Source organism: Pipra filicauda, unplaced genomic scaffold (assembly GCF_003945595.2).
Source record: "Pipra filicauda isolate LSUMZ 115617 unplaced genomic scaffold, ASM394559v2 scaffold205_size1947385_pilon, whole genome shotgun sequence".
NCBI lineage: Eukaryota > Metazoa > Chordata > Aves > Passeriformes > Pipridae > Pipra > Pipra filicauda.
The window spans coordinates 418602-440597 of NW_024104316.1; the positions used below are offsets into that span (position 1 = coordinate 418602).

At 47.4% G+C, this 21996-nt stretch overlaps 1 protein-coding gene across 4 annotated transcripts in view; it reads left to right on the top strand.

The window, feature by feature from the left end:
• Positions 1 to 36: 36 nt before the first annotated feature.
• The window catches only part of WDR59 (WD repeat domain 59), a 48010-nt gene continuing 26050 nt past the window's right edge, over positions 37 to 21996 (top strand). For 2 of the 4 annotated variants that reach the window (XM_027716048.2, XM_027716051.2), the window contains exons 1-12: positions 37 to 426; positions 4591 to 4640; positions 5858 to 5993; positions 9180 to 9265; positions 10171 to 10251; positions 12335 to 12372; positions 14292 to 14380; positions 14835 to 14951; positions 15934 to 16011; positions 16683 to 16839; positions 18510 to 18589; positions 20742 to 20874. In XM_027716048.2, coding sequence (XP_027571849.1) covers positions 373 to 426; positions 4591 to 4640; positions 5858 to 5993; positions 9180 to 9265; positions 10171 to 10251; positions 12335 to 12372; positions 14292 to 14380; positions 14835 to 14951; positions 15934 to 16011; positions 16683 to 16839; positions 18510 to 18589; positions 20742 to 20874 — 1099 coding nt within the window. In that variant the 5' untranslated portion in view covers positions 37 to 372. Of the gene's footprint in view, positions 427 to 1148; positions 3646 to 4590; positions 4641 to 5857; positions 5994 to 9179; positions 9266 to 10170; positions 10252 to 12334; positions 12373 to 14291; positions 14381 to 14834; positions 14952 to 15933; positions 16012 to 16682; positions 16840 to 18509; positions 18590 to 20741; positions 20875 to 21996 lie in introns of those variants that run through there. The other 2 variants (XM_027716047.2, XM_027716049.2) reach the window with 1 other exon arrangement.

Genomic DNA, 21996 nt, shown 5'->3' on the forward strand with positions numbered 1-21996 from the left:
TAACCCCTGCGCCGCCGCCGCCCGGCGCTGCGCTCCCCGCGCCGGCACACCGAGAGCGCCGCCGCCGCGGCGGGCGCTGCCCCGCGGAACGCAGCCCTCGACCCATCACACACACACACGAACATCTCGCCCCGCGGTGGGGTCGCGACCACCCCCGGGCCGCCGCGGACGGAGCCCCTCGGCGGTGCCGGTCCCGCAGGCACCCCCCCCCCCGGGCTGTGAGCCCCCCCCGCGGGACGCGCGGTCCCAGTTCACCGGGGCGGGGGCGAGGGGACTGTGCGGGGGTGAGCGGCGGGACTACATCTCCCGGCAGCTCCCGCGCGGCGCCCCGCAGTGCGCAGGCGCGGCGCGGCTCGGCCGGGGCGGCCCAAGATGGCGGCGCGCTGGAGTAGCGAGAATGTGGTGGTGGAGTTCCGCGACGCCCAGGTCGGGGGGCCCGGGGGCTGCCGCGTCACCGCGCCGCGGGGGCCGCCCCCCGGCCGGCCCGTGGCGAGCGGAGCGGGGGGAGGTCCCAGCCCGGGAGGGCTCGGCGGCCCCGCGGGGCCTTTCGCCGGCGGTGGACGGGGCTGAGGTGGCCTGGCGCCGTTTGCGCGGAGATGACGCCTTCATTCACGGGGCGCTTAGTTACTAATCTTAATAGGTTTCGTGTTGTTTCTCTAAAGTATGTCGGCGGGCCTAATAGAAGATATTGTCACTTCCCACACGTCTTTCCCCTTTTCCGTTCCCTGGAGGTGCTCAGGGCCGCGCTGGAGGGGGCTCTGAGCAACCTGGTCTAGTGGGAGGTGTCCCTGCCCATGGAACTTCATGTTTCATACATGAAATTAACCACGAAGGGCTTGGAACGGGATGAGCTTTAAGGTCCCTTGAACCCAAACCATTCTGTGGCTCTGTGAGTTTTCCTCTGAGAACGTTGCAGCTACTGTCTCACTGCCGTATAAATTGCTGAGTGTTGCTCGATTAATAGGAAAAGTGGGTTATGTTTTTTTTATAAATAGCAGAAAAGTCAGCTTTTGGGTTTGAAGCTGATGGTGACAGGAGAACTCTTCTCAGAGTTTGTTTATATGCTCTCTTAGAAGCTGTTCTTCCATCCCTGGAAGTGTGCAAGGCCAGGTTGGACAGGGCTTTGGTCTAGTGGAAGGTGTCCCTGCCCATGGCAGGGGGTTGGAATGCGATGAGCTTTGTGGTCCCTTCCAACCCAAACCATTCTATGATTCTATTCTAAGAAACATGGAGGTTTTTTGAGACATTGGCAGTTGCTTAGCAAAGCTGGATACATTGAATGAACTATGAACTGCTTCAGCAGGAAACCCAGAAAGATTAAAAAGTAGGTCTGCAAGCTCTTTCATCACCTCATATGTCCTCTTATGCTGGAGCAGTGGCAACTCTGCCTTTACTTCTGCAAACAGGGGCAGTGAATCCTGTGTGCTGCATCCAGCCTACCCTCTGTAAGCTCACAAAGCTTTTCACTTTTATACCTCAAAAGCTTTGTATCGGTTTCGTTGTCCTCCTCGAAGTGTTAAAGCAGCTTCATTTGCTATTGAAGGTTTGGCCTCAGGAAACCAGTAATGAGATATGAGGGTACACATGCCTAGATAACAGATTCAAGTTGCATCTGGCTCAGGAGATATGTGGCCTCATGATGTTGTTGCTTACTCATGTGGGAGCAGAGGGGATGAGTGTTTCCATGCCCTCCTGCAGCAGTTGGTTTCAATCTTGCAGTTGGTTTCAGTCTCCAGCCTTGACGGAGGGTGAACACGGCTGGTTCCATCCCTTCAGTTCACTCCAGTGTGATCTTTCTGGAGCCGTCCTGACCTGCCTGCTCTCCCTGTGAAACCAGAGAACTTCTGTGGCTGAGGCTGCCAGACTGCTGCTTCAGCCTAAACTCATTTATATATTTGTGTCTGAGCTTTTTTTAGGAGGCTGCGGGAACATTTTTGCAGGTGGGAAATCTGTTTTTGAGAAACCGGAACACCTTTGTTGAAATCGTGTACCAGGCTTGAGTTCTGCCTATAGGCCACACTGTATCCAAAATCCCTACCCCAAAACCAATTTAAATGGAAACAAGTCAAAAGAGTGGGCAGCTGTTACATTTATAGCCAGTACATGTCTGCAAGCACCGCAGTTGTCTTTGTTCTGGAGGGTGTCGAGAAAACTACAGCGCCCAACCTGTAACACTTCAGAAAATCTCTGAGTGCCTCAGGGCCACTGTTGCCTACAAGTGTCACCTTTCTGTACAAGCTGGCAGAGTTGGCAGTCCTCCCTACTCTTGTGATTTAGACAAGACCCACAGGCTCTTCTCAGGCTGTTGGCACTGTCAGAGGGTAAAGCTCACCTCATCCAGCGGTGAAAAAGAACTATTTGTAGGTACTCAGCGTGTGGATGGTAAGTTGGGTACACAGGGAATTGGTATTTCTTGCTAGGAGTTTACAGCTCTTGAAAAACAGCATAGCCTTGTCAAATTGGGTTAGTCTGTTGGCTTTCAGGTGGAGAGAATGAGGCTGGATTGAAAACTAATGGAAATTCAGGCATGAAAAGGTGTTTTTCCTTGGCTTGCTTAGAAGAAATCAAGCGAAATGCCAAAGTAGATGTTTGAAGTCTGAGACGATGCTGCCTGGGCTGTGGGCTCAGAGCAGGTTCTCAAATGTGCTGTGCTCCTGCGGTGCTTACTCATGTCATTGTCATTCATGAACAGCCATTCCAGCTATCCTCAGTGTGGTTTTGGGATAAAAACTGCTTTCAGGTTGGTTTGCTCCGTTTCCACTCCCCCCTTCTGGAGGGTTGTGCTCTGCAGACTGACATATCACTCTACCAAGCATTAAATGGCAGCTGTTTGGCTTTTTTCATGTCTCTATATAGGTCACTTGTATTGTAGGGAACTGTTGGTGTAAAATTACTTCATTTATGACCCACCAGGATAGCAGCCTGACATGTGAAGCTTTTTATTTCATTCTAATTGTTCATTACATTTTATGATGTTTGGTGCCTGGAAAAATACCAGTTTACCAGTGTTCATTATTGCAAACAATTTGTAAGGATTTATGAGATCCTGGTGCCAGCAGCAGAAAAAATAAACTCACATGAAATTATCAATCACTTTAAATTGACATGGGTTTTTTCTGTCTTGAGGAAAGATGGCCACAGCTGTGTGAAATATATCTCCTGACTAGCTCTTCATCACAGGAGAAAGTTCTGGTTCCACTAATGGCTTTAGTGATCCTTATTTTAATTCCTCAGAAGTGAAATGTGTTTCATCTGGGAAAAGTTCCTTCTCCTGCTGTTTGTTTTTTGTTGTTTTTTTGTTTTTTTTTTTTTAATGCAGATTTAGTAACCCACTTTGTTGTTTTGGAAGGTGCTGTGAAATCCAAAAAGTAGAAATTGTTTCTTGATCATTTAGAGAGTTTCTTATTTACAGCATTAGTTTTAGGACTAAGGAAACCCTGCCAGAAGACTGGATTTGCTACCTAAGAAAAAGCAGTGAAAGGGGGCCATTCCAGGAATGGCAAAAGTGGGCTCCAGCTGAAACTCTGCAAGCAATTGTAGCTCTTTGCTATGTGGACTCTAGTAAAAAATGAGCCCATGATGCTGTTTTTCCCTCACTTGGGGTACTTGCAAGGAGAGGATGGGGCCCTGGCTGAAAAATCTCAGGTTTTGTGATGGTCGTTTTACTGTCAAATCTGACTGAAATGGAGTGGGATTGCTGTATTGTCTGTCAGGTTTTAGTGATGCTTGTAAGTAGTAACTGTGGGACATCCTGAAGTCTTGTTACATCCACGCTGAGAGCACTTAAAATCCAGAACAGCAGCAGGAGATACATCCTGAGCCTTCAGAGAGGCGGCTTTGAAGATGACAGCAGTTACTGTGAAGAATGTGGGGCATATTCTGATTTTGTACTGTGAATGCTAAAAACTGAATTGAAGTCATATCTGTGTTTATAGGCTGAACTGTTCAGCTTTCCAAGTAAATTTTTCCTTTATTCTCTTGGCAGTTAAAGGAGATGATGAACCAATTCCATTCTAAACAAAGATAGGGAGACAATATCCAAACAGTCCTTTTTTTCTTTTTTTTTTTTCCTAATGGCCCTTAAGTTATCTTATAGCCTTCTGTACATGCAATGCCAAAGTAAATTCTGATGCCTCTTGGCCATCTCTCATTTTTGGAGACCAGCCACACACAAATGGTTGCACTTCTGTCTCCCAGTACGTATATAATTAAATCTGACCCTGCAATGAAAGAGAGAGACTGAGAAAGTTCCTGAGCAGGAGCAGAGGCTGATTAATACAGATTATTAGAGCTGCTGATTGAAAGGCTGCAGCTGTGATTGCCATAGTGGGGAGAAGGGAGCAAGGTCTTGGTGCTTGTGATGGTGTCTGCCAGGTCTTGTCCTCGGTTTACAGTGACAGAGATGTTTGCTGTGTGCTGTCCTGCGTCCCAGATTACCCACTACACCCTGTAATCCATCTGTACTATTGGAAGGGGATGTAACTGGGGGATGAGCTGGCAGGCTTTGCTGAGCTGCCCCCCAAAGCCGTGTGTTTGAGCAGCTGACCTGGCAGGTATCACTGAGTTTTGTTGTGTGTTTGTCTCCAACAGGCGACGGCGATGTCGGTGGATTGCCTGGGACAGCGCGCGGTGCTCTCGGGGTGAGTGTGACAGTCACTGGCACGAGCCAGGCCAGCAGCCTTCAGGCTGACCTCAGCATTGTTTCAGAAAGCTGCTGCTGAATTCTGCTCAAGGCTTGATGAAAAGGATTCTGGATCACATTCCCAATGGGATACAGAGTGGAGAGACAGCAACAACAGCACAATAAAATACTGATGTGGCTTTCCTGATATGTGCTTTCCCAAACCTTCAGAGTAGGGCCTTGAGGACTTTGGTCAGGAAAGGCAGCCAAGATGTTCTTTGTGTTCCTTCTCTTGGAAGAATGGCCAGTCCTCAGAGCAGCTGTGTGCTCACTATACAGCTGACATAGGTGACGCTGCTGTGGTTAATTATATAGGGTTCAGTATGTTTTGATCCTGGTCTTCCATAGGTTTCAGCTGGGTCACAATTATTTCAACAAGCAGTTTCTCTCCCTTCTAAGATGAACCACACTGGGTGATACCTTGCTTTGTGGGGAGTTGGCCACATCCAGCAGGATGTATGAGCTCAGGTTTGCCATCATGCAGAGTTATTTCTGCAGCGTGAAGAGTTAGCTAAGGTAAGTAACAGAATCAGCTCGGTGCAGGACTGTGTCCGCCCACATTTACAAGCTGCTGCAGCTGAGCAGGAGCTCTATGCGGGTGTCCTTGTACTGTCTGCAGAACCAAGCCCCCAAACTGTGGTGTGGAAAGATACACCCACGTAGAATCATCTTATGTTTCTCAAGGCTCATTAACTCTTGCTCAGACCAGCCCCCCCCTTGCACTCCCAGCCCTGTGCCACTTCGGCTCTGTTGCTGCAGCGTTAGGCCAGAAAAGCCTATTTGGATGTGTTTGCACCATTTTCCAGCTCTTCCTTTTGTGTCCTAGTTATCTGGGATTTTCTGTGGTCTGAGCTGTCTATTACATTTGCATATCCTGTCTAATTTCAGTGTGTCTTGTACTTTTTGGGCGGTTGTTTTTGTTTTTTTTTTTTTTTGGTAGCCATTTCTGAAATATATTGTCAAATGTACCAGTAGTGTTCTCACCTGTCTCGTGAAATGCTTCTCTTCTTTCTGAAATATATTGTCAAATGTACCAGTAGTGTTCTCACCTGTCTCGTGAAATGCTTCTCTTCTTTTGATTGTTGTGCCTCTAGACACAGGGCTGTGAGCTCCACGTGAGCTTGGGGTTTTGAGATCAGTCCCGTGAGATGCAGCCCCTCTGTGTGTGTCTTGCAGCCGCCGTTTCCTCTACATAGTCAACCTGGATGCACCGAATGAGGGTCATCGCAAGATCTCCCGCCAGAGCAAGTGGGACATTGGGGCAGTGCAGTGGAACCCACACGACAGCTACGCCTACTATTTTGCAGCTTCAGTAAGTTCACTCATTTACAAGGTCTCTCCTGCCCTGGTCTTTCATGGGTGAGCTTCTGCAGAGCTGGAAGGCTCTGTGGAGCTGGCACAGACATGCTTCTGCAAGTCACATTGCAAGGTCAAGGCCTAACTGATTTACTGCCAGCAAGGTCTGGCTTGATGACTATCGGTTATTGGTCAGTCAAGGTTGAATCTAGTTTTGCTTGGTTGTTGTTTACAAAACACCTTGGCAAATAAACCAGACATCTAAACGGTCCTTTTCTGGAGGGAAGAGGGGATGTGCTCCCTTTGTACCTTCCATTCTGTTATGAAATTTGTGCACTTCTTGAATTTCTTGCTCTGTGCTGTTTTATTTCACCTCCCTGCCTTGCTGGTGGGCTGTGGTGCACCAGGCAGTCTGTAAATAGCACGAGTCAGTACTGGCTCAGCGCTGTGACAGTCGGGGTTTGCAGATGGGCTCAGACCGGATGGGCAAGGAGCTCTGATTTTTGTGTGGAGAAGTAAATGGGCTGGGCTGAAGAAGCAGTAGTGGCCATGTGAGACTGAGTGCAGTTTTTGGCCCTGATCTGTACTCAGCCTGTCATGCTCTGCAGGTTGTTCACCCAGAGCTCTGCTGGCAGCAGTCTCGGCCGTCACCCACAGCACCACGGCAACCAGCTGGGCACAGACTGTTCTCAGGGCAAGGTGCCTTTTCTGCCTGTTGTGTCCTCTTTTGTGGCCTGAGAGTCCTGGAACAGCTAGGGATGGAGAGGTTTCGTCTGTTTTTTTGAGGGAATACTTATTTGAAGGTGATTTGGGGGGATTTTTGTTCCTTTTGCTTCCTGGATTGGCTATGATTGTTATTAAAGGCAGTTTTAAAAGAGGACCAGTGCTGTCAGCTGGGAGCCTCTGTCTGCTTGCTCTCTGACATTCCCCAGCCTTTCTTCTCCCAGCTCTGGCACATGACTGATATCTTAAAGGTGCCCTCAGCAGTGGTCTGCTTCTGAGCAAAGAGTTAGTAAAACTGGCAAAAAAGTGTCCTTCATTGCCACTTCTGGTTACAGTCTGTGGAAATTAAAACCAAGTAAGGAAATGCACTGGGCAAGCCACAAGTGGAGCAGGAAAGCTTCTTCTCAAACACACTCTGAAGACAATATCCAGTGATTGGTTCATGCTGATCTGAGCAGGACCCTGCTGCAAAGGGGAGCTGTGCCCATCTCACCCACCTGAGCGCTCCTGTCTCTTGCTGCTCTGAGCATCAAACACAGGGACCCATCTTGTCCCAGACTGAAACTAGGCATAGCTGGCATCAAACCTTGCTGCTCCTGTTTATAAACAAACATGCTAAGATGCTCTGGGGATTTAGATGTAGTTGCTGACACACATCGGGTGAGGAATCCCCAAGATGAGATCAGGCGTCTTTTCCGGTTTGGGTCAAAAATGCTGCCTTTCCAGCCATCTCACTGTGCTGTAGACAGCCCGAGGGTCCTATCCCTCTGCATCCCTGTGGGTGGAGAGGGAGTGTGAAAGGCTACTGCCCTGTTTGCCAGCAACCTCATCTAGTTTGCAGTCCTGTCCTGTTAACTGGAAGTGGTGCAGGCAGAGGGGAATCTGTCCTTGTGTTTCGATAAGACCTTCTTATTTAGTTCTTTCCAGAAGAGCTGGAGCGTGTCCTTTTGCTGTGCTTGGCTGTGTCTGCCCTCTGGCCCAAGCATGTTTCTGGGGACTCCTGAGCTGTTTCAGAAATGCTGTTGTTTTCAGTCCTAGATGCTTGTTATTTCTTTTGTGTGGCCACAGATGCTTGAACAAGAGGGTGATGAAATTGTTGGAAGTGAATACTGATACTTACCACAAAAAGCAGAGTTTTTGAGAAAATGCTCCTGTTGGGAGGAACGGCCTCTCTGGTGATCCTTATCTTGTATCTTATCTCTGGAGTCCTGGATAAATCCCACTGGGTAATTTTCACTCTACCCCCCTTAAATCCTTCTGTCAATGAGAAGCATGAAAGGAGTTTTTCTTGCCCCAAGCTCTTGTGCAGCCCTGCTGTGTCATGGGTTAGAGAAATGCCATATATTATTGCTGAGTTGAGAGAAGACCTTCCATTTAAGGGAAGGCTGTAGCGTTTTATCTGTTTGCAACTTGAAATTCACATGGAGCAGCTTAGGGGTAGGAAGAAAATCCACCACCGCAAAAAAACCCTGCCACAAAAATTGTAACAGTTGCACTGGATGTTAGAAGTCTTTTCCAACCTAAATGATTCTGTGTTTCTGCGAAGTCTCTTATCTATTATATTTTTCCTTATCTACCTGTAAGTCTGAAAACAAGGGGCTAATGAAGATCAAAATTTGAGGTTGTGTTCCCTCTGGTTTTGCAAAATCAATAGGAATTTCCAGTCGCTGCCTAAGACCCGCTGTGGTTCATGCTGTATATGCACCCAAAAAGGCAATTCCTGCCTTAGAAAGATTAGAGCTGGCTGGGACTGAACTGAACCTTGATTGAGAGAGAACATGAACTTACAGCACAATAACCGGTTTCAAGTAACTTTGTGTGTGGCTGCACTTGGGCAAGGCTGGAATGAGTGAAGAAACCCTAAATAATGTTGTCATTGATACATCTGTTTTGCCTTTGTGGTTTACAGTTAGTGATAAGCACTTAAAGCTTTTCTCCTGGGCTGGCAAGTATGGGAGTACCCTTGAGGAGGTGTCCTTGAGTCCATTAAACTATATTGTTTGTGTTTGGCAGTGGCCCTGATTATCCCAGAAGGGAATTGAGAGTGAGTTGAGGAGCACTAGTGGTAATCTGGCATCCCCCTCACTGAAAACTCCAGTTGAATCTGAACAGGCTGGCAGGGTATTCCTGCAGAGAGAATTTGGCCGCCTGTTGCTTGCAGTTACAGCATGTTGTTAGGAAATAAAAGCTCCGGGAACATAATTCGTGGAAACATTTTGCAATGTGATTTTTTTTTTTCTCCCGTTCTAGTTTATCTCCAGTTTTAAGTGAGTGTAATTAAAGTGTAAGCTTTTGAGATTCCTTGCAGCCTGTAGTTTCATCTTTGCTTTTCTGCTTTGGGCAAGGACTTTGCTAATCACAGTGTGACTCACTGTTAAATGAGGTTGCTCAAAGTGAAGGGACCCTGGTCCTAACACACAGATCCCTCTCCTACCTTGTTGGGCTGAGAGTGTCTCTCCTTTCTTCCATCTAATTTCAGAGTAATCAGCGAGTTGACCTGTATAAGTGGAAGGAAGGCAATGGGGAAGTTTGCACGTCACTGCAAGGACACACACGTGTGATCAGGTGAGGAACAAGTGATGCTGTGGGCTGCAGGATGGAGAATGATGCATTGTTTCATAGAAGCTAAATGTTTCAGTCCTGGCCCTGCACAGGCTCTGTTCTGAGCCTGGTTTTACTCACTTTTCTGGACTGGACTGCCTTCCCATTTGGTGATGACATCATGTGTGAAGCGGCTCACCCTCTCATGGCTCCCCCACTGTATCAACTTAGCCCTTGATGGCTTGAGTGTCATTGCCTTAGGCTGCTGTCCTTGTAATGAGCAGCAGCAGCATCTGGGAAACAGATAGCAGTATGTTTATTAAATTGAATCCCAGCTGTGTTTCTGTGTGATAGCAGCTTAATTAAAGCAGGTAATCCCAAAGACCAAGTTTAGAGAGTGTTACAGTGGTGCAGGGGATTTCTGCCTCTAGTTCCAAGGTTGTATTTCAATGATGGGCTGGAAATGCAGCTGAGAGACTGTTTTTACTCCAGCTCCTGACTATGGAAAGTATTTGCAGCCCTTCAAATGGCAGTTGTTTGCACTGACTGGAGGCTGTTTGTGTCAGAGGTGCACTTGGTGTTCCCAACAGGGAGGCATCCCAGAGTGAGGGGTTGATGCCAAGGATGTGTGGTAACTGGGAACTCACTGAGACAGTGTCCCTTTGCCTGTGGAGTAAAGAGCACACACAGGATAGCTGTAAAGTTCAGGGCTGGGAGGATGCTGCACTGGAATTTACTTAGAAGCATTTCATTGCTTCTTGGAATTTACTTAGAGAAATTATTAAGATCTTGCTTTTTACTTAAAAAGTTTCAGTAGATGTCATGGAGTTGCTGTGAATTTGTCAGAGAATGTACTGGGGGCTTGTGAGAGGCTGATGCAAACCGGGTGTGCTTTGCTTTACTGATCTCCTGTGATTTTGCATTTGCAGCGACCTGGACTGGGCAGTGTTTGAGCCAGACCTACTGGTCACCAGTTCTGTGGACACATACATCTACATCTGGGACATCAAGTACGAATCAGTTTTGTTTCTGCACTGCAGGGGAATTGTTGGGCTCCTTTCCATAATTATCAGCTTGCAGGGCAAGGCACACCCTGATGGGTGCTGCTCTTCGGCTGTGCTTGCAGGGGCTTCAGATCCTTGCCATCTTCTCCCAAGATGATTTCTCTTCCCCTATTTTCAAGCCAGTTCAGAGTCAATGAAGGGCAGTAGAGTGGTATAGTTAAACTACAGACATGCTTCTGTTTTGAAAAAATACTGTCTAGCTTCACTCCCTGCCCACTTCATATCTTTCCTTGGGGGCTTTCCTTGGAGCCCAAGGGTGTTCCTCAACCTGCTGGGTTTTTTAGCTGAGTGAATGGGCACTGTCTCATGATCTCATAACCATTTTCCAGTAACTTCAGTGATTGTTGCTGATTCTCCCTCAGTGATGGGAAGACTGACAATGGTATTCAAGGTTTTCTCGTTTGTGCTTTCCTGTGATTCCTGGTGCTTTCCATCATGAGTAATTTCAGGGTAGCAGATATTTCCAACTATATATCCAAACCCCACCAATATTTAGACCCCATATTTTACACCTGAGAAGCAAGGAGCTGGCACTGGGACTGCTGGGTTCTCTTGCTGGCTGCACAACTCTTTATGATCCCTGGCAAGTCACTTTGTTCCTCTCTGCCTCCCTTGCTCAGTTATAATAGGAAGATAATTATATAACCTCACTGCACCAGGCTACCCCGAGGCTTGTTTAGCTCCTATGAAGCACTTAGATCCTTGGTTAAATGGTGCTTGAGAATGACAATATATTATTAATGTGTAATTAAAAGACATAGGGAGACAGCAACTGCTGGTTGTGTTTTCCTGTGATAGTAATCTTAGTGCCAAGTAAAAAATAGAGGTCTCTGAAGGTTGTTATGAGAAGTCCTCCTTTAACTCTGTTGTGCCCTTCCATTGCTGTGTGTCTGCCTGTACCACTTGTCCAGAAAAGCTTCATTAGGCAGGCTCTGATGAACCTCTACATTGCACTTGTGCTGGGAAGGCTCTGAGCTTGCAGGAGCACTGGGTGCTGGTGCTGCTGGCCTCCAGCAAATAACCATCCTACTGAAGGGACCCTCTCTAATGACACCCTAGGGAGGTAGCCCTGCAGTAAGGGCAATTGGAAATTCCCCACCTAATTTTTCATACAAAGTAACTTTTTGATTAGGCAGGCATTCTTAGAGGGAGAGGTGCAGTCCATTCCGGAAAATGTTCAGCTTTTCAGCAAACAGAAAAAGCTGAAGACAATATTCCTTATTTTCCCTGTCACTTTTCGTGAAAGAGCAGGTGAATTCCTGAGGAGCAAGGTCAGGAACTGAATTATTGCCTTCATCCATGTCCTGGCTGCTAGGAGTTGTTATGGTGCTGCGCCGGCTTCTGCCACCACAAAATTTGATCTGCAGACAGAATTTGGTCTGCAGACAGCTGAGCTTATTTCCTACTAATTTTGTTATTATATGCTAGACATGAAGTTTTTTGCTTTGGAGTCACTACTCTGTCTGCCTTGAATCAGCGTCTGCAAAGGATTGACAAACACATCAATGGCTTTTGTCAAGTATTTCCACAGCTCTGTTTGTTCCTTTTAATCCTCCTGGGAAAGGCTGTTTTGTTGCTTCCTGCAGCAATAATTTGTGAACCCAGTTTCCTGGCCTACCCAGTTGCAACATGCCACGCTTTCCACGTGTTTCTTCTCCCTCTGTTCCACTCCAGCTCTATCCTATGTCCTAAACTTCCTGCTGCATGTGGTGGCAAGGCAGGATCATAAATTGGTTGGGTTTGGAAGGGACCTAAAGATCATCCAGTTCCATCACCCTGGCAAGGGCAGGGACACCTTCCGTTAGATCAGGTTGCTCAGTGCCCCATCCAACCTGGCTCCGAATGCTTCCAGGATGGCTGTTGTCCTCCAGCTGGTCACCTTTATTCTATTTAATGCTGGTGTATTTTGGTAAGCAGCAGACACATTAGGTCCCAAGGCAGCAATACAATTAGTCCTGGAACATGAAGGAGCTCCCTGGGGAGGCTGGACTGTGCTGTGGGTACTCACATGAGCCACGCTGTGTTTCAGGGACACCAGGAAGCCCACGGTCTCGCTCTCTGCAGTCGGTAAGTTTGACATGTACGTGTGATGTAGACATTAAACAACCTTACTGTTGCATGTCCCTCCTGTTATTCCTCCCCCTCTTCCTGCTCCAAGGCTGGGCATGGCAGAGTACAGAAGTGCCACCATGTGTGATTGTCCCATGTAGGAGCAGCCTGAGGGGCTCCAGTTCACAACTCCTTTTAAGGGAGCAGAATTCAGAAAAGATGGGAAGCCCCTTGGGGGTTCCCAGGCATGGAGGGAGTTGTACTTGGACTGGTTCTGCTGACACTGGTGAACAGCCACATGGAGCTTCCTCCCTGCTTAACCACCCTGCTGCACTGCTTGTCCTGGGTTGCCTGTCTGTGTTTTCCTCATGTCCTTTTATGTTTGATTGAATCAGCTGAGAAACTGAACCGCACCCCAGGCAGTGCCAGCCTGTGCCCTCTTTTACAGAGGGGCTGGGTACCTCAGCTGGCTGTACCCACTTCCCTGGGGCACCTGCAGCCTGCAGGGAGCTGGTTGGTGACACAAGGTGCTGTCTTTGGGCTGTGCTTGCTCTGGAACAGCATTTGTCATGGCTGCTGGCAGGGTGAATGTCCTGCAATACCTTCCCCTGGCAGGTGCTGTGTGTCAGTCCTCACCTGCTGCGAGCCTGGACTGGGCACGGATGATGAACAAAACATCCTTCTCATGAGTTACTGTCCCCAGCGTTAGAGAGTCCTTGCAATGGGTATCTCTCATGCTCTGCTGCTTAGATCTTAGGCTACACATCTGCACTCCCCTCCCAGCCAGCAAACCTCTGTGGCACAGAAATGCCAAGGCCTTACTGAGTCAGAGAGAAGCAGCGTTGAGCTCTGGTGTCTGGGGTGAGGTTTTACGGCTGAGGCAGCCCAGCAGCCAGCTCCCCAGAAAGCTTGCTTGCTTCCTTCCTTCATTCCTTCCTTCCTGCCGTGCCCCATGCCGTGTAGTGCTGGTCCAGACGTTTGTGTACCCTTCAGTGAGTGGATCAAATCAATCAACTGGCAGTCTATTTGCAGCTTTTTATCCCCTGGACTAGCTTTTTGCCAGGTTGTCAGGATGAATCGGCTCACCGTGCAGCAGGAGGTGGGCAGTGGAGGTGGGGAGTAGCAGCAGGCCAAGATCTGTTTTGCTTTCTCATGGATCTCACCTGTCTGATAGCTCAAAAGGTTTTGAGTGGCAGAATAAGGATGAACAGAACGTGCATTTCTCTTAAAATACCTGAACAATCTGCATTAACTGAAGCTGTGCTTTTTTTCTTATTAGAAATAACTACCCATCTTCTGATTTGACTGAGTCCCTCAGGATATCACATATAATCATATCTGGATCACCATCCAGTTTCTTTACAGTGTCATTGATGTCTTTGACTTCTGTGGTGTATTTTGACAGCTGGACCTTCTGGTCTAACCAGTGAGTTCACTTCCATGTGGCCAGACCCAAGGTCCACCTGCACTGCAGCCTTCTCCTACACCTATATTTTAATCAGAGATCAATAGTTCTATTTGTCTGTTTAGCAGGAGACAAGGGTTTTGGGGAGATAAATCAGGCCTTAAGCACATGGAGTAACTTGAATGAAAGGAGAGGTGGTTTGGGAGGGAGGTGACGCAGTTCTTGTCTGGAGGAAATTGTTCCATCTGAGCTCATGGACATGATTATTTTAATGGAGCACAACCCCTGGCTAGAAGTTGTGGTCAAGATCTCTGGGCATGCAACTGGCACAGTCTTGCTTTGCTGTCCTGAGGGCACAAACACTACACTGAGGAATCAGGAGTTAGGAATTGTCATGCCATCCTTCCTGCTGGCTTCTGGGATGTCCCTCCTCTGAGCTGCCTTTCCTGGGCTAAGAGCAGCTCTAGGCCCAGGTCTACTGTGCCATTTTCTTTTTAATTGCATGTTTTCACCTGTGCTGTTTGTGCTGCAGCTGGAGCTTCCCAGGTGAAATGGAACAAGAAGAATGCCAACTGTTTAGCAACAAGCCACGATGGGGATGTCCGAATATGGGACAAAAGGGTAAGCTGAGGGTTTTTTGGGCAGTCTGTGTATATTCCCACCTACCTGATGCAGACATCCCTCTGGTCACAGGTAAATACTGAGAAAACGTACTACTTTATCCCAAATCTCTCTTGTGGGTGAGTTTAAACTAGAGAGAATTGGGAGTCCATGAACCTGGAGAGATTATGTAGATAGCCTGCTTTTCCAGAAACTGTCCCCATTAACATTTTCACTTTGATCTCGTAGTAGTTAACTGTTTTATGGAGGATGAAGTATCATTTGGGCTGCACTTGGTGACTGGAACTTGCCACAACTTTTCTTCAACAACTTTTGCTGAACTATTTGTCATTCTCCAGCAGGAGGTTGTTCTACCTCTCTTTCCCTTGTTAAAGTGTCTGTCTCTTCTTATGCCAAAGAACTAGACCATATTTCAGAAGTCCTGTGCTGAGAAGAAAAGTGTTTCTCCTTGCAGAAACCCAGCACTGCAGTGGAGTATTTGGCAGCTCATCTCTCCAAAATCCATGGTCTGGACTGGCATCCTGACAATGAGTACACACTGGCCACTTCCAGCCAAGACAACTCTGTCAGGGTAAGTGTTGCTTCTGGGGTTTCTGCTGGGGAGGTGGAAGGATGGTGGAGCTGATCCCCTTCTACTGCTGGTGAAGTCTTGGGGAGTGCTTGCCATTGGTGAGATCTGGATCCTTATTGTTTGGTTTCTGTGCACCTGTGTGTGTTGAGCCAGGACTGCACTTTGAGAACAGGCAGAGAGGTCATTGAAGGATGGGTGCACATATGTTTGCCATGTATTTGTGTGATTAGGGCTATATTGGAGCTGAAAACAGCCGCCTCTGCCTGTTGTTTGCCAGAATGGAGCTGACCACACATGCCAGAAGAGCCTTCTCCCTGAAATGCAGTGTTGCCAGACTCAAACTGATTACAGCAACTTAGGGGGAGACATACTTCAGCCCCTGGGCTTCCAAAGTCATGTTGAACAGGATTATCAATAAGAGACTGCCTGCAAGCACTGCTCTGCAGTGCCTTTTACCTGGGGGGAAAGAGTGGGCTTTGTACGTCAGCCAAATGGAGTTCATTCACACTGAGCTAAGCTCCGAGGTGATGTGTATTCTAGCAAAGCAAAAGGTTACATTCTTCATTAGAAAATTAGCAGTCACAGCAGGGTGGGCCTGCCTCCAGCACATTGGCTGGGAGCCTGCAGGGTACCTTGTAGATCTGAAAGCCCAAGCAGGCTGCCTGTCCCTGCTCTAATTACTCAAGCTATGATCGCTGTGAATATGACCCCAAGTCACTCGTTGTCTAAGGGATGCTGCCAGATGCTGATAGCTTGGTATTTGTCCTTTGGGGCCATCTCTGCTGTTAATGAATGGGATTACTAATGATGCTGTGGGCACCCTGGCATGCTTTTTTGGTCTGTTCTATCTGCAAGCCACATGGAAAACTACAGCCTGAAAGTACAACCAGCTGACTCCTGCCTTTGCTTGCCTTTCTCTTGGTTTTTTGACTCCTGCCTTTGCTTGCCTTTCTTTTGTTTTTTTGTGTTTTTTTTTTTTAAGTTCTGGGATTACCGTCAGCCTCGGAAATACCTCAATATCCTTCCCTGCCAGGTTCCTGTCTGGAAGGCAAGATACACGGTGAGTGAGAACCTCCCACCAGCTCCACCTGTGCTCTAGGAGAAATGCACAAAGGGACATGAAATAAAGAACTGCTGAAGGATTTCTCACCAGTTCTACTGGTGGACACTATTAAGTTGATTTTAAAAATACCTCTTGGTGCTTAAAAGGCCTAGAAAAGCAGCATCCACAAGGGGGGGGAGCACTTGGGAGAAGGAATGAGCAAGCACCCATTTTTGATTCTCCCTCCCTTCCCCATCCCCACAGTGAGGGGTGTAGGACGAGGTTCCTCTGGTTCCTCTGAGCATTGTGACCCTGAGGAGCTGCTGGGGCTCAGTCCCCAGGTAGCAGTTCTTGCAGCTCCAGCCAGATTGCAGTAAGGATCCCCTGTGAAAAGTCAGTGGTGAAATCCCTCCAGCCTCCCAGCTGAAAAGTGAGGGAGCAGCAGAAAAAAATGATTCATCTTAAGTGAGCTGCATTGAATATTTTGGTGGACTACATCTTATCCCTTGAAAGACAATGTTTTTGCACAGCAATTGCCTTGAGCCTTCCCAGGTTTTGGCCTGGTTCTGTTTTTGTGCTGAGCTCATTTAAAACCCGTGCGTTCATGTTGGGGAAAATTAGAGTATGATAACAGCAGCATGGGAGCATAACTCTCCAAGGGGTAACTGGAAGGGTGTTTCTCTCTTAAGCCTTTCAGCAATGGGCTGGTGACAGTGATGGTCCCCCAACTTCGTCGGGAGAACAGTCTCCTTCTGTGGAATGTCTTTGACCTGAACACGCCTGTCCACACTTTTGTGGGACACGATGATGTCGTGCTGGAGTTTCAGTGGAGGAAGCAGAAAGAAGGTGAGTTCAGGGCTGGATGTGCTCTCCTCCCTGCATGGCGGCTGTCAGCTAACCAGGGGTGTGGAGACCTGGCTGCAGGGCTGTCACTGTTTGGCTCTTGCCTTTCCTTGGCACTTTCCTGTCCTAACTCCACTCAAGGTACAGCTGTTCTGTACTGGTTTTATGGCAGTGCCCACAAAAGCATTGCCTTCTTGTTCCCATGCTAACAAAGCAAATCTACCAAATGCTGAGTGGGTCAGCAGTGACTCTTACTGCTTCCACTCTCCTGTGAGTCTATTTTTAAATGAATGTTTCAGAATAAATTGTGCAAACTATTAGATGGGTGCATGAGTGCAGGCACTCTCCCCCTGCTCAGAGCTGCAGGCTAACCAGTTAACCCCTCACATCATGGCCTGGATCAGCAGCCTCCAGCATATCCCAGACCACAGACCCAGCAGAGCCACCTTATGTGTGTGCTGGCCAAGGCGGGGGGGGATAGAGAGGCTGTTGTTAAGAGTTCAGTCCTGACTGAATTTTCCAGCAGCTAAGTATAGGAGATTCCAGGCCAGAGGCTGGCTAACCACACAGAGCACAGCTTTGTTTCCAGCACCTCAGCTGCCGTTGACAGAACATGCACGTCTGGCTTTGGAGTCACTTGTGCTGCAGCTTTGCAGTGCTGTGTAAAAGTGCAGATCCAGCCTTCTGCCAGCAGCTGCTGGGGACATTCAGCTCTCACCACCTTCTCTGTATCTTGATTTTCCTCTTTCAAAAAGAGGAGAGCAATAGAGAACCATGTTAGGGTCTGGAGGCACAGTCAAAGGCGGTTTGTGAATGAGAATTCAAGCAGGCTTGAGCCACAGTTGGTTGTCTTGGCTGAGTTAATAGATATATACCCAAGGCTGGACGTCGTGCTTGTCTCAAGCAACATGAATCAATCACACAAGCATTCCAAGTCTGCTTCAGTGTGGAGGCAACCAAGACAGCACATATTTCCTTCCACAGAGTCTCTTGTGCTGTATTTAGACACCCCCTGTGCCTCAGCAGATGGGTGTGGGAAGCAGCTGTGCAGCAGCAAATTCTTTAAACGTAGCAGCTGTTTGACAAGGGAAACTTAAAACTGTGTCACAAGACCTAAACATGGACATAAATAAGTCTGTGTACCTCTGTCTGTTGACAGATAGTATGTGGCTAGATTTATGTCCTTACAACTTGAACTTGTCTTGGCATCACCCAGCTCTTTCAGAAGGAAAAAAAGAAGGGCAGAGCCAGCTTCTCTTAGCTTAGAAATGTTTTAAAACATCTGCATCTGGAAACAGATTTGATGAGCTAAAAGATATTTTTTATTTCACAGTTATAGTTGAGAAACATTTATTTTTATGATGCTATTTTTCTATTTCAATAAATATTGTTGTAGATCTTGTTCATTCCTAGTTGGAAAACTTGTGTCACATTCGTTATACTTATTTTATGCCTTTGGCCTGTAAACTACAGCCCATTTAGGGGTGTGGTAGCTGTGGTGCAGGGGGGCACAAAGGCCAGTTCAAAGCAGAAGAGGACTTGCTCTGCCTTTTGGTTTGTGCCTTATCCATTGGATGTCCCTGCTGGCTCGTTTGAATCTGTTTATATTGAACACAGGGCTGAGATAGTCTCTGTTTTCCAGTGGGGTCTCCAATGGTTTCTGTCCTTTTTAGGTTCCAAAGACTACCAGCTGGTGACGTGGTCCCGCGATCAGACCCTGCGGATGTGGCGGATCGACTCCCAGCTGCAGAGGGTATGTGAGCACTTCTGCTCTGCAGCAGCAGACAGTTTTCTTACAGGCTGGATTCACCTCCCTTTTCTCACGCTCCCAGTCGCTCCTCTGATTCCTAGAGCTGCAGACACAGCAGCCAGCTGCTGCTTCACTTACCTCTTCAGCTCCAGCCCAAAAACATCCCCGAGGAGACCTGTGATGGGGCTTCTCTGAGCCTGTGCCTCAAAAGCTTCTGTGGAAGGGCAAGGCTGCTCTGTTGCCTAACAGTAAGCATAGGAGTTGTTTGGGGAGGGCAAAGGTTGGTTGCTGCCTGCAGTGCCTCTGAAGATGCCACCTCCATGCCTGCAGGACTGTATGATTAGTTCTTGATGGTTTAGGCATTAGGGAAATGTAGGGATTGTGCCCTCCACTTCTTTCCCGTGTTTCCTTTGCCCCTAAGCCTGGGGCAGGTGGTGTGAGTCCCGTGGTTCTGCTCTGTGCAGCAGTGAGAGGTTGCTGATGCAGTTAGTGGAACAACTGTGCTGGGTCAGACCAGAGGTTCATATGGCCACAGTGGCCCATATGGCCTTGCCACATCTTCTTGGAAGGGGATAGGTAGGCATGGAGTGATATTTCACTCAAATGCCCTGCCAGCCTCCTGCAGTTTGCAGCTTAGAGGCTCACTTAGTTTGCTGCCTTTGTATTTGACAGAGCTTGATGAGGTTCACTTCAGAGATTTTCTGTCTTTTCTTGGACCTTTGTAAATTTTTGTCACCTTAAACATCCTATCAACAAGGAGTTCCATGGCTTTTCTGCATCTTGTGTGGAAAACCAGCTACTTTCATTTGTTTATTTTGCAACCTGCTAATTTCATTACATTGAAGATAAAATGAGCCATCTCTGCCACTGATGATCCTGTAGACCTCCATCATATCCCTCCTCACCTGCCTCCCTTTTCAAGTCAAAGGGTCGTGATTTACTTCATGCCTTGTGCTAGAACTTTGATTGTCCTTTTACCTTTCATGACCCTTTTTCAGTTCTACCATATACTTTTTGGGTTGGGGATCTGAACTTTGTTCTTTCCACAGAATTCTCACTACTCACTTTGATTTTTGAAGTGTTGGACATAATTCCATGAAAACATCAGCTTAGTCTGGCCTGTACATCTTGTTCCCTCAGTCGGCTTGAACTTGCCATTTTTTCCCCATGTTCATTGCTTTATATTTACCTGAACCAAAGTTCATCTTGCATTTAATACAGTTACTCCTGTAAGGTCCTTCTGTGATTGTTTGCTGTCTGCCACACTTGTTGCTGCCCTGAAAAACTTGGTGGCATCAGCAAACCTGGTCATGTCGCTATTCACCTCCTGTTCCAGGTTTTTAATGAATATGTTGAGAAGCATGTGTCCCAGCACAGATCCTGCAGGAGTCCTGCAGGTCTGTAACAAACTTTATGAAAAATGACCCTTTTCTCCTACCTGATATATCTGTGAACATTTGATTTCTTTCCTGTCTTTAAATCAATTGTTCGTTCATGTCAGAGCCTTTACTTTTCCTCTGCTGGCTCCCACTCTTTTGTCCTTGTCTTTGTCTGGATCAAACTACACACATGATGGCATGTTGCTGGTGACCAGTGCTGCAATTTGCTACATCACACTGTTATCCTTTCTCTTCCCTATGTTTCTTCTCTTCATCTTCCCAGTTTTCCTGTGCTGAACTTAAAATACAGGGGTTTATGGCCTCATTTTGATAGAGAACCTGGAACACTAGGGCCCTTAGTATATACTTGGGTCTCTACTGGAGTGTAAATATCAAACACAGAAAGTATGCTACTATTATGTTTGACTTAAAAAATTAAACAAATTTTGACAAATTATTTCAAGGACTCACAGTCATATCAGCTTTAGTTTTGATTAAAGTAAAACCTCTGTTACTTAGACTGGCCCTGTCGATTAAGTGGCTTTGTAAGTGAGCAGGAGATTTGTCCAGGCTGTCTGAGGTGACAGAGCTGAGGCTGCTGCAAAGTGGAATATCACCTGTCTTCATCACAGAAACAGTGCTGAGGTCTTAGTCATGACTGTTGCGTGGACCTACCTTGCAAATCCATCTGTCTGGAGGAATGAGTTCTTTAGTGGTGGCTCTTTCCCCAGCTTGGATTCTGTTGTGCAGCATGTGCGTGTGTTTGTTCTTTTCAGCTCTGTGCTAATGATATCCTGGATGGAGTTGAGGACCTGATTGATGGGATTTCTCACCTGCCAGAGCCAGACAAGACCCTTCACCCCCAGGATGCGGAGCCCCAGCATAACTCTGGACACGGGGATGAGGAAGGTGAGAGAAGTGATGCCTTGTGGAACCTCAAACATCAGTGGTTTTGTGTCGGGAAGAAGGCACATCTTGGCATAAGAAAACCTTGTAGGCAAAGCACAATCTGGTGTTTCAAAGGTTAATGGATTCCCCATTAGGGAGGAAGAAAAACACTAGAGGTTCCTCAGGATGGTCCTCCCAAGTTTTTTCTCTTCTAACACAATGATTCTACCTGTAAAACAAAGCTCTTCCCTTTATCATTTAATTCCTTCTGATTATCATTTAATTGCATTCGCTTTAGGTTGTAGTTGTGGCTTGTTGCCAAAAATAAGGCAATCAGTCAGGCAATAAGGTAAGTTCTGGCTCAAGAGGGTAGATTAGTTTAAGCTGAGAGATGAGCCCACAGAAGAGGGGCATGTGTGGGTAAAGCACTCTGACACAAGCTGCTCACATCACCTCTGCTGGGGCTCACTGTGTGAGCTGATCTAACAAGGAGATGTTTGCTGGTGTCTTCACCAGAATTGGATATGGAGAGAGCTCATGAATTTTTGGTAATCTATTAGTGAGAGGTGGCTGAAGGCTGGCAGAGCAGAGGGAGAGGAATATTGTCTCCAGCTTCTGAGTGCCAGAAAGGTGGATGGGAATGGGTCAGAGACCTTAACAGAAAGCGTTGGTTCGGCTTTATAGAAGAGGAGGCCCAAAAGGAAGGAACGTGAAGGAGCGTTTGTGTGGTTAAGGCTCTGGCCAGGTTAAACATTCAGGGTTAGTGTTTGAAGAGTGTAAATACCAGAATAGAAGAGTTTGGAGCAGCTGAGACCCGTGGTGGTGGCATGCATGTGAAAAAGGTATCTAAAGAGATTTTTGCAGCTGTACTGAGGAAGAAGAATTGGGTGCACCCATACCTTTGTGTCAGTTTGGTTTTAAGGTCACAGCTCCTTTCTGTATTGTAGCAGTGCTACAATGGATCCCCATGTGAGGGGTTTACAGGGGAGGGATTTGATTCTCCCTTTGACTTGCTGACAAACTGCAGAGAAGGGGAGGAAGTGGTCGAATGTCTGTCCTTTGAATAAAGGAGCCAGTTGTGAGGCCCCTTAGTGAAAACATCTCTTCCTAACTGGAAGTTTCCTGCCCAGCAATCTCCAGTGA